The sequence below is a fragment of the Dermacentor andersoni genome, chromosome 5 (assembly GCF_023375885.2).
Source record: "Dermacentor andersoni chromosome 5, qqDerAnde1_hic_scaffold, whole genome shotgun sequence".
In the NCBI taxonomy this organism is placed as follows: Eukaryota; Metazoa; Arthropoda; class Arachnida; order Ixodida; family Ixodidae; genus Dermacentor; species Dermacentor andersoni.
This window is the reverse complement of record NC_092818.1, coordinates 161,262,208-161,274,950: the sequence shown is the minus strand read 5'-3', so window position 1 is coordinate 161,274,950 and position 12,743 is coordinate 161,262,208. Positions and strand designations below refer to the sequence as shown.

The following is a 12,743-nucleotide window of genomic DNA, read 5'->3' as shown; positions in this document are numbered from 1 at the left end:
TGTAATTTACGCAAGACTGTCGTCGGTGGCTGTGAACGAGCCACATAGCAATCGTTTAGCATGACTCTCAAAATAACGTATCTAGGATGTCTTCCCGGTAGAGAGTGTCCATGGAATGGCCTCTGTGCGGATTTTGTTACCTTAAATGTTCGAAAGTTGCCCCGAACGCCAGTGTTCAAGGAATTCAATGAACACGTTTATTTTTAGCCAGTTTTAAGGGCACTTGAGCATTTATTTTCCGAAATCGAGGGTTTTCAAGAATTTCAAGGAGGTGTAGAACCCTGCGCCACTCTATATTCGTGCTGCCGGCTGACCGACACGTGCACATAACGGCGGTTGCGCAATATACACGCACAGCTTGGACCAGAAACTATACCGTGTGATGAGACGTTTGTTTAACATTCCTAGCGTGTATGTATGTAGATACGGATAAGGCTAAGTGCCACAATTGGAACCTACAGCATGTACGGCCCAAGGGTGTGATGCGGACCTCCCAAAACAACAGCTGCTATCACACTCATAACCAGGCTGAGCATGTGCCGGATAGAAACTCGGTGCCGAAGCCAAGGAGCGTTGTCTGTCTAGGCAAGCGAACACCGAGCTTTTACGTCGCTTGGAATTGTGCTTAGGTTTGTAGCTCAATATGTTTTCATTGCTCAGATCCAACATTCAACACTTGCTCCACAGCGATATTAGAACCTTAGGAAATCGAACACAATCTAACCCTGAAACACAAAGCCTTCACGACATATGGCAGAAAAAGTGGCTTGTTTCGAGTGGTGTAGGAGGAGTCGACCAGCCAATGTGAGAGCGACAGAAGTGAACACGCGCCTAGGAATACTAGAGTCTGCATAACGCGGAAGGCGTTATGCAGACTATGCATAACGCCTATGCATATGCCACGGCGGCCGCATTTCGATAGGGACGAAATGCGAAAACACCCATGTACTTACATTTAGGTGCAGGCTAAAGAACCCCACGTAGTACAAATTATTCCGGAGTCCCCCACTACGGCGTGCCTCATAATCAGATCGTGGTTTTAGCACGTGAAACCGCATATTTAAATATATATATTTATCCGCAAAGTTCGGCAATTAATATCTCAAAACTGGTGTCATCCTAAGAATTCGTTCCAAGCCTTGGGAGCTTCACGGCTGGAATTCGTAAATTACAATATGGCCCGGGCTATAAGGTACTAATTAGTTAAACACTTAATTATTTAATTAGTGCGTTATACATTTCAATTTATCGTGCAAGTAATGTCCGCCTCTTCGAGTAGACCAGCTCATGAACTAGAATTGTGCTATCTGCCACAGGCAACCCTTAAAATTTTTTGGAAGTGTTCGCTGAAAAACCCTGTATATTGTTTCGGAGGCGCAGTGGCACAGGCGGCTGTTTGTTGACCGCAGAAAGGAACACATCAAACACTTTTTTGTTTTTTTGTTCGAACCACTTTTTAACCAGAGTTGTTTATAAATGCAGTTTAAATAAGAAGAAAGAAGAAAATAAACTTCATTAAAAAGAACGGTCCGGCAGTTTTGGTTGTGGTAGCCTGAGGTGGCGGCTCAATGTCCTTGGACTCGGGTGGCATCTTCGGCTTGCCGGACGGCCGAGAGCTGGTCTTCCAACTCCGAACTTTTGAGAGCCCTCTCCCAGCGGCGGCGACGCCGACGGAGAAGGTCCCCAGCGGCCCCGCAGCTGGGGCGACGTCGGGAGAAGTTTACATTACGCTTTTTTTTTTTTTGACTCAGCGAGCATTTACATCCGCATCCGGCCACCAAGCTAGCTTGAGCACGTCCCGATGACGACACAGCACGTGCAAGGCACGTCACAGAAGGAAAACCGCAGTAAAACCATAGGCCCCACGTCTGCAGATATTAATTTTGCGGGAAGCAGTGAGATATATAGTTATACTCCAAACTAAGGCAAATGTTTATAGAGTAAGTCGTTCGATCCACTTCGAGCAGACACGACGGAGCTGCTGGAACATTTCTAACTAATGGCAAGCCTACAACAGATACCATGGTTAAGCGTTGCGCGATCGAAAAACACAGACGAGTGAAAGAAAGCACGAGCACAAGCGCTTGTTGTTGTTGTTGTTGTTGTTGTTGTTGTTGTTGTTGTTGTTGTTGTTGTTGTTGTTGTTGTTGTTGCTGTTGTTGTTGTTGTTGTTGTTGTTGTTGTTAACACGTTTGCACAGCGCAAAAGACTAGGACTGAGGGAAGAACACAACACAGGCGCTGTTGTGTTTCTTTCACACAGTTCAAAGCTCAGCTCAAGCAAATAAAGCACCGATTTCGTTTTACATGATTTCTTGTGTTTGTGAAAAAAAATGTGCGTTAGAAAAGTAGTCGCAGTTCTGCGGTATGGAAGGATTTTTATGCCTAATATAAAAATGTAAGTGAAAACGAATATTAGGGATCCGTTTTGCAACTGTACTCATTTGAACATACCCAGCTGGCTCATCCACTGCAGGGGCCTCCATAGGCACCGATCATTGGGGGGGGGGGGGGGGGGGGGAGGGGTGTTGCGTGCCCGAGCCCCCTCCGGAATTTCCGGAGGGCGCAGAGGCCCCGGCGGTCCCGAAGCCTACCCCCCCCCCCAAATCACACACGCGCGCACCTAAAATGTCATCACCAGATTTTTGTCACCCGCATCATTCGATGTTTCTTTTGACTTGCCTCGACCTTTTCACTTAAAATTTGATTGTGGCTAATAGCTTACTGCATTATTGTTGGCGAGGACGTGCAGGGCTTTTAATTCATACTTTCGCTTTATTTCTGCAAATCCTCACAATTGGAGGACAAGCGCATTAGAAGCACTAGCGGCGGCAGCCTCATCCGTATTTTCTCACTTTAACATTGTTTTAAATTTCCACGGTAAGCACCATGCACATACACAATATATTTAATTATAAACACAGGACAAAGTTTATTATATATTTTAAAGAAAAGGACATAGTCAATGAAAAATTATTTAAAAAGGTATGGATAGTCTATGCCTAGAGAATGAATATGTAGCTGTATGTTCACCTCGCTTCAAATTGCTCTGCGTACTTTTTGGCTCTGAAAAAAGCCTGCAGACTTCATTTTTTATTATCTTTCCAGTAAGCAATGCTAACGACTCATGAAAAAAAAACTTTTCTAATAATTTACAACATTTATTATGTATGGAAACATCGTCACTTGCACGCGGAGGCCATAAATATATACAGAGTGTCCCAATTAGCTACCATGCGCCCAGATCACCCCGATCGTGGCTCTCCAAGAAAATGCACAGCTCAATACACTAGATGAGCTGGTGCAGCAGCGACGTGATGCTCGCAAGCTTAAGACCAGCCTTTCACACGCACCGTGTGCTCTCAGGGCTTACGCTTTCTCGAACTCGCTTCTACCACCACCATCGCCAGTTCTTCCTCCCTGGAGTTTTGTACAACTGAGTGATAACAAGCCAACTGATATACATCGCCCGACATCAACTCACGCGGCGGCGTCGCTTCGTGACCGAATTGTAGCTCAAGATGCCCACCTGCCGCTTGGCTCCATCGTCCTTTACGTGGATGCAAGCATTAAGGGCTGTGAAACAACCACTGCAATTTATTGCCCATGCGCACCTGCCCTTAATAAGACGACCCGGTTTCAAGTCCAAGAACCTCCTTCCTCCTTTTGTGCTGAGCTCCTTGCTATCCGAGAAGCGTTGTGCTCTGTAGCCGCCTTCCCCATGGTCCCCACGGCCCGCATCGTCATCCGCACTGATGCCCTCCAGGCGACGCGGCTTCTGCGACGCGTCAGTCGCAGCCCTGACATATGCCAAGAGATCCATCTTCTGGCGGCACGCATCCCGCAGCCAATATCTGTCGAGTGGATCCCACGCGACCTTCTAAGCTTCCAAAGCCGTGCGGATTCTGCGACCCGTCTAGCGACCTCTCCATCGTCACTGCCTCAACTCTTTCACCTAGATGATGCCACCCTCCTTTTAACAAGAAAGGAGCACCTCCGGCGCCGCACACGTGCTCTCATACCTCCGTGTGCGGTAAACCTCCCCCGCGGTCTTACCCGTGCAGAGGAGGTTGCGCTTCGGAGGATCCGGGTCGGGGTAGCCCTCACTCCTGCCGTGACTAGGAAGTGGCCGCACTTTCGCCCGCTATATCCTCGTCCTGAGTGTCCACTCTGCAAGTCGCGAAATGTTGAAGCCGACATCCACCACCTGCTGTGGGTTTGCCCTGCACTCGAACCGACGAGGCTCCGGCACCTCGCAGCAGCGGGACTCTCGCCGCATAATCTGAGCCATTACACTGCTTGGACGCAGGGACCGCATTATCGGTCCCTCTTGGACTTCATTAAGTCAGCAAATCTTTTTTCATTCATTTAATCATCCTTATTCACCCCCATCACATACCCTTGTATGCCCTGAGGCATTTATCCTCACATTTAAAAAAAAAAAAAAAAAAATGCGCCCAGATAAAAAGAGAGCAATTGCATTACTCGAAGAAAACCTAGTGCATTTTGTTTCTGGTACAGTAAAGTAGCTGCCAGTAACTTTTTCAATACTGAGATTTAATTAGGTCATTGTAATTACCTAACTCGAGACGTACTATCGTAATTATCAAAGCGTCAACGAGGCATTTGTATAGGCACAGCCAAGGAACATATATAATTGCGGTATTTTCAGCGACGTACGAATTAAGAGCATTAATTAATCTCGATTAATAGCATTTCTGCATGGTGCGGCACTTGGCTCAGGAAACTTAATATATCCAAATGCAAGGCAATGAAAGTAACACGAGTTCCTTCCAAAACTCACCCGTATCCGTACGTTCTTAATTGCTTTCCTTTATGCTTTGTCTCTGTGTATAAATATTTTGGCGCGCACATCAGCAGTGACCTTTCATGGAAAACGCATATCGAACACATCTACCAATGCTAATTGCATGCCTGGTTTCCTTCGCATGTAATTTTTCACTTGCTTCGGTTGCTTTAAAATTACTTTTCTATAAAACGGTCATTCGAACCGAGATGGAATACGCGTCTTCCATGTGGGACCTTAATATAAAGTCATCGATTAATACTCTGGAATATGTTCAGAATATACATAACCTAATTACCTTGAATTAAGCCACTCAATTTACTTTTCTCAATAAGCTCCTCGTTGAAAAAAGGGTCCTGTTTTCAGATCTCACCTCAAGCCTTATCAAATAACGACATGCAACAGTAGCCGCACTATGATGTATATATATAACTAAAATATGTGCATTTTCACTATCCCAACGACGCAGTATACATTTACGACGTAGATTTATATTCAAAGAAAGCTCTGTAAATGTTTCACCAAAAGGAACATCGCGAAGATTGACTCATCCTCGAGACCTGGGAGCATCCGAACGCGGATGCGAAGGCCTCCATGTTCTTCAGCGGGATCACACAGCGATCTCTCCAGGACGCGTAATTCGTGAACGAGGCACTGCCGTTGGCGGCACACCACTTCACGCAGCTGGAAATGAAGAAGAGCTGCTGCGCGTTGTATCGAAGCTCTGCCAAGTGCTCGGCGCTCTCTCGGAGAAGCCCCCTGTACGCGTTGAGCGCGGAGACGACGCCCGCGAAATCCGCCATGTTCTCCGAGTCGGCGGTTTCACGCGACGTCCCATGGGAGCGTCGCAGGCAGAGCAGCTTGTCATCGTAGAAGAGTCGGGACGACTTCGACCACCAGTCACGCCACTGGCCGTCACTGTCCCACAGCCTGCCTTCAACGTCGAACGCGTGAGTCATCTCGTGCCCGATGACAGAGCCGAGGCCGCCGTAGTTGTATGCCATCGGCGCACCGGGCGAGAACACCGGAGGGCGGAGCATAGTCGCCGGCAGCATGAGCGCGTTGCGCATAGGGAAGTAGGCGGCGTTCGTTGCGCGCAAAGAAAACTTGAAGCTGCTGGTGTTCCTCAACTCCCACTCGATGGTCAGCTTCATCGCGTACAGCCACGCTTCGAGAAAGCGAAAGGACACGTCCGGGTAACGCGAGTACACCTGGTCCAGTTCTTCGTCGTTGGCGAAGAATTTGGGATAGCCCACGTGTGCCTGGAGGGTGCGCATCTTGTCCAGGGCCGTCGCCTTGGTGACGTCGTCGAGCCAGCTGGCGCGACGAATCTCTTCGATAACTGATTTCCGTATGCGCCACAGCATCTTCTTGGCCGAGTCAACGGTGCTGGCTGGAACGGCCCTGAACAAATAGTGCGAAAGCAGCGGCACTTCCATGGCTCTGATCACGGAGCGCAGGCAAATGAACGGAAAATTCCGCACGTGCTCTGCCAACTCGGACGACGACAGGGGAACCAAAGTGCGCACGAGCTCCCATGCCACCAGGAGGCTTGTTCTCGCCTCTCCTAGGTTCGAATAAATCTTGTCAAAATAGGACAAGGCACTAACACTGATTTGAATCTTGTGCTCTTTCCGGTAGACGTTATTACTATGAGCCGCGATCAGACCTTCCCAGCGGCCAGGACGTATGGTCGGCGTGTAGATCCCAATGCCGTCAACAGTCGAGAAAACGAGGCTGTTCGCTTTCTGCAGCGTGCCTTTCGTAAGGAGGCCGATGGCCGTGTTCTCGGATTCTGTTATTTGCACGGCTATTCTCAAGGCTTCGTCACCGTCATTCAGCACGCCGAGTGCGTCAGTGTGCGGAGCATAGAACTTGTTCGTCAGTACGTTCGAGCTTCGCTGGCGGAACCAGACCAATTGATTGGCATTGAGCGTGACCTTGATCTCCCTGGCGCCCTTGTAGAGTTGCGAGTCTTCCAGAGATAGGCCTAGCAGAGTGAGCAGCTTGTACTTGAAGAACAGGAGCAGGACACGGTCCAGGGCTTCCGCGCGGGCGTAACCAGGTACGGAGAGACCAACGCTTTGGACAAACTGCCTCAGCGTCGTAGACTCGTCCAGTTCACCGGCCTGAACCCTCAAGCAGCTGTGGTACAGGGCTGCCGCCTTCTGGGCGGCACTCTGTCCTCGCTCAGGGTACGTGGTGGTCGAGAGCGCGCGGGGCAGAGCGTCGTACATCTCGTCCTGCATCTGCGTGATGGTCTGCGCCGACGGACTTGCGTACGCGCCGCAGGCGAAGGCGTAGAAGTCGCGGCACGGCTCCGCCGAGGTGTCCACGAAAGGCTCGATGAGGCTGGACAAGCCGGCGTTCAGTCCCACTCTTTCGCTTGACGCCTCAGCAGTGGAAGCCGAGTGCGTTTTGCTGTCGGAGCTGGGAGATGGGGCCGCGCGGAAGATGACATAAACACACGTGACAGCCACGGTCAAGCCGACCACGACGATGACGTAGGCTAGGCTCTTGGCGCTTCCGACGTCGGCTGCGGGCTTCGAGTCGCACTGTCTGGCTTTGGCTCTCTGGGGGAGGAGGGATACATAGAAAACGTGGGATGAGGGCGGGTGCACGTTTATTACCAGAAATGTTGCGCAGCGAAAGACGAGGGACGATAGAAGCAACATAGACAGATGCACCTGCCTATGGTGCGCCTGTCACCAACTAGCCTAGCAAAGTATTTTATTGCGCTTTTATTCTACACACGAAGCGACGATATTGTGAAAGATACATGGCGAACCCGAAGTGATTTAACTGCGGGCGCATCGCACGCGCGTCCTTTACGAGGTTCTTTTGCAGCTTTTACGAGGTTCTTTCGCAGGTTCTTTCGCAGATTAATAAGTTTGCAGGGACAACATGGCCACAATTAGTACATGACCGGGGTAGTTGGAGAAGTATGGAAGAGGCCTTTGCCCTGCAGTGGGCATAACCAGGCTGATGATGATGATGATTATGATTCGCAGCTTGACGCGTTGTCACGCCGCCTCGCCGTCGAAGTCTCAAAAAAAAGGAAAGAAAGAAATAGTCAAGCGCCCCGGAGCGGAACTTTTCTACACACATTTCGCTGTTACCTACGCTGCTGATTGTTACGCAGCTTTTTGCGATGCATGTCGCCCTCTTCCCCACCTCTGCTGGCTCGTATGCTGTGCACTACGTTATTATGATAAACGACTCCCGATGAGCCCGAAATGCAGACCATAATACGCTTCCTATACACAGCGCGAATGTATATGGAACCCAAAAATACGACGCGCTGTACTCCACAAATAGGCTGCCTGTGCAGCGTTTCAGCGATTCTTCAATGGTCGCTTTCAATTGAGCACGATACCTGGATACTAAACTGCTCTTCAACGAAGTAATTCCGAGAGAAAAGGAAAAAATCGCAATGCACACACGTAGCTACTAAGTAAACATAAGACTCGGGCCACTTCTCGGTGAATGACAATTTCTCCCTTTCCCTACACTTCTTGCACATTGCCGATATCCGCAGAATAAATTTGCTTATTCATACGCGCCCTGCCATTACTAACTAAAGTTCGAGTGATAAGAATGTGCAAATATTTCTCGTAATTTCTTTTCATCATCATCATCATCATCAGCCTGGTTACGCCCACTGCAGGGCAAAGGCCTCTCCCATACTCCTCCAACTGCCCCGGTCATTTCTTTTAGTGGCGATATATTCTGTTACCAAGTGACACGGCATGAGCGGCGACTTGTGAAGATTGGCTTTTTGGCATCTTTGCAATGTGTGCGACTTACAGTGCCTTGGCCGAAGCTCGACAAAACTACTTTCCTGGTGTAAGTGCACAGCGTCGCTCAGGGACGTGTAAATTATATACCTACACGCGCGATACGTCGGCGCGAACGATCGTTGCCGTAGATGGAGGTATACAGCACAGCACAATAATCGTAGCGGAGGAAATGACTGCGGTTATCCCAAAATAGTGATATCGCAGTCCACGCTCTGCTGTTCCGGCTATACCTCTCGCGATACCCTTTTTACGAGGACGCGATTAGCATCCTTTTGGAACTTTGCCCGCTTTGCGGTACGGTTTTGTCTAACATCTTTCGCGCCACAACTTGGGACACGGGATATGCGCCACTGGGTCTGTGCGCGTACAGACAGCTCGGAACACATGGTATGTGCAACAATTAAAATATGTGCCACGGCCTATGTGCCTATTCTTGGTTATTCCCCCGGTATGGGTATGGGTCACTCTTAAAACCCACTATACACGGGCTCCTGAGGCACCGCAGCCCGACGCTTTAGCGCTCTGCGCCACGAACGAGAGAACAGTTCTCAGCGTTCGTGAAGGCGCCGCTAGATGGCACAGCCTGTTCACAGGGAAGCACGTTAGAGGATCCCGGCTACAGTACAAGCTCCATACATGACGCGTTTCGGCTGTGCCAACACGGTGTCGCTACATTGCTTCACTGCTAATCGCATTAGCGCCGACATTCATCGTGAGATGGGTTCTGCCCGATTATTTCTTTATTTACTTACTTTACTTGCATTACTTATTTTGCTTCATTTACTTGCTTTACGTGCTTTGGTTATTTTACTTTGCTTTCTCGCGTTAGTTCCTGAGCAGCTTCGTTAATGTGATAACTGTCCCTAGGCAAGCCGCATCACACCGCAGCGCAAGCTAGTCAACTAGGCATTTCCGTAAAATTGAACGTCACGCTGAGGAAGGCACATGATAGCTTTGAAAAATTACATATGTAAAATACAACTGGCCAGACTCGCCGTAATTAGTGTGTAATACCACAAAGTCTTAGCATAACTGTAATACGCAGCAGCGCTTCTGATAACAGGTAATTTATCTGACACTGAGAAAGACTTGCTCGTACTATTATATACATATGCAGGATTGTAGGATTGTTTGTAGGATTTTTGCAACCGTTAGGACACCCATGCTATTGTTTAGCGTTTGTGCTCGTCGCGCTTTTGCTCCGGCTCAATAGAGCAGGTAATAAGAGACATGTTGTCACTACACCAGAATTCTAAGGGTGAACAAGCACAGCTGGTGGCTGACCAACTCGGGTAGAGGGTCATTTTATGAGCAGGTAACCTTATAATACGGAGAAAAAATTCGGAGTAAGATTTAGGTGCTTACCGTAGTGAGGGCGAACATCTTCTTCCTCTTCTTCTCTACCATTTCGTCAAGTTCTACGATCTTTTTTTACTTTCTGTAATTTTATTTTTTTAATACAGTGCATTGTCACATTGTGCCGCATCTTTCCGACCTACTGTTAAACATTTTTTTTTCTCGGTTTCTCTCATTGGTAACACACTGAACTTAACTGTAATTCTTAACATTGTACGGTGTGTCAATATCGTACCTTAGTATTCTTTTACTATAACGTACGTTGGAAAATTCCAAATTTAATGTTCTCATGCTTTCTTGCTTAAACTGTTTTCGTATACACTGTAACGTGTTTATCTATCTATCTATCTATCTATCTATTCTAATGTATTGCGCCCGCCCTATGGCCCAATGCAATACCCTTCCGGAAACGTTTGAAGCGTTAAAAGGCTGACCATTGCAGTTGTTAAGGCTGTACTTCTAACTTTCGTGGGGCGGTAAGAATACGGAACTTGTGACATCTTCCTTTTTTTTATTATTCACGTATATGTGTTTGAAAACGTCACAGAAATTCCGAAGAAGAAAATGTAAACCGAAAACCGACGCATCAGCGCTATCGTGGCTTGTGGACGCAAAAATATAATCAATCAAGAGGAGTTCCCCAGGAATTTATCCTTTCTGCTATTTTGTTTAACGTTTTATTAAGCTCAATTCCATTGTGCGATACCGTACAAGTTATGCAGACAACGCAGCATTCCTTGCGTCTGCGAGTGATATTCACTCATCACAAATAACACTGCAGTCATACTTATAGAAACGCTTGAAGCTTGGTTTGCAGACATTCGAATGTCGCTTAATGTTAACAATGTTCCTTCACTGTGTTTCCATTGAATGTACCGGTTAATATCTCTGTCCAATACCGCCAGGAAATCATTCCTCAAGTTGACTTTATCAAATATCTAGGTGCAATATACGACGCAAATCTGAGCTGGTGAAATCACATGTATCGTGTTAAACCTAAGGCAGCACCCGCTGTTGGCATGATAAGCAATCTTGGCCGACATCACTCTGGGCTACGCAGGGAAACTCTAATAATGAGTTATCGCATGTACGTTCGACCGATACTTGAATTTGGATGCGTGCAATTCTCTGCTGGGCGAGCATACAAGATTAACCCCCTAGTTCTTGTCTTCGTTTTGGTTTACCAAACTTTGTTGCTAAGAATGTTTTATATCAAGAAGCACGCCTGCCTACTCTGTCCTGCCGATTCCGCATCCTAACAGTAAAAACGCATTTAAACATTTATAATTTTTCTTTGAGACAATCGTAATTCGTATTTATTAGTGAAATGAGGGCATTTTTCGATGAGCATTGGTACCGCTTACATAGACCTCAAGTTTTGTTTGTGCAAGCTTAGCTAGATTCACTAAACGTTAATGCATGCGAGATAATTTGCCCAGACAAGCGCTTGCCTAATATAATGATTGAATTTGATTACATATTTCCATCAAATGCCTAACTCCTGTTCACTACATATTTACATGGCATGCTATAGAAGATCATTTAACGCAATTGGGAGAAGATCATGTGATCACGACTGATGCGCCAATGACTGAGGAGAAAGCGGGTGTGGGTATTTTCTCCGAGTCACTATCCCGGTCATATTATGCATTACGCCTTCCGGATTTCACACCCATATTTCTGGCTGAACTATCAGCCGTTATCTTAGCCCTTCGAAAACTTTCTTCAAATTATTCAACAGTGGTTATAGTGACTGATTCACTTTCACTATGCACATTACTCACTTCATCTTCAGACACTACCAATACATTTAAATCATGAACCCCTCCAAACTTAAGCCTGGTGCGGTTGGTATGGGTTCCAGACCATCGTGGTATATTCTGAAATGAAATGGCAGACACACTTGCGAGGATGTCTGCTAATGGACCAGCTATGTCCGTTTTGGCTATTTCGGCTTATGTCACTGCGGCTAGGTTTAGAAAATTTTCCCTTTTCCAAGATTCTACAAAACTGAAAATTCTGACGTCGTAATTTAATCATTTGACCTTTTCATGGGACCATAGATGGTGACCCACACGTAAATTAGAAATCTCAATAACGAAATTACGATGCCGCATCCCACCATTAAATTTTTACCTATACAGGTCTGGTCTGGCACCGTCCCCTCTGTGTCAAACCTGCCAGGAACCCGAAAACATTGATCACTTTCTACTAGCATGCCGTCGATTTAGAAATCAGAGGAAGGAATTCGTATTCGCATTCCTAAAATAAGTAGTTCTTTAACTACCCAGAATATCCTCTCCTTCGGGGCTTCATTGGGCTTTAGCCACAGGAACATCTGCGTGGCCTTTCGCGACTATCTCTGTTACCCAAGAAGGCTACCAGGTTAATTCACATAATCAATAATTAGATCGCTGATTGCTTTATTGCAATTATTGTAATACCACAAAGAAACACACACGTACGCACACACAATTTGCTGTTTATAACTACAAATATTATTATTTCTGTATCTTCCAGCTAAATCTATCTCCTACATAATTATCGTAAACGTTATACTTCACCCTGATTTAGTTTTCCGTTTAGGTTTTTCTCTCTCCCCTTCCTTTTAACCTTTAACCACCGGCTTCTTGGCCAATCCCCCGTAGTGGGTAAGCGCCACAGGTGAGGAGAAAGCAAGCAAGCGAGCTATCGTCGTTTTCGTCATCTCGTCTCCGCGCGCTAAGAACACGAGCTCAAGACAAGCTGGAACGTTCACTTTTCGCGTAAATCTGCCACCAT

General features: G+C 47.0%; 1 protein-coding gene across 1 annotated transcript; it reads right to left on the bottom strand.

Moving 5' to 3' along the window:
- Positions 1-5,324: 5,324 nt before the first annotated feature.
- On the bottom strand, positions 5,325-10,013 carry LOC126532164 (neprilysin-1-like). Its single transcript, XM_050179841.2, has 2 exons — positions 9,972-10,013; positions 5,325-7,379 (listed from the first exon to the last, which is right to left on the bottom strand). The coding sequence occupies exons 1-2, from the start codon at positions 10,011-10,013 to the stop codon at positions 5,325-5,327; spliced, it is 2,097 nt and encodes a 698-aa protein (XP_050035798.1).
- Positions 10,014-12,743: the final 2,730 nt, after the last annotated feature.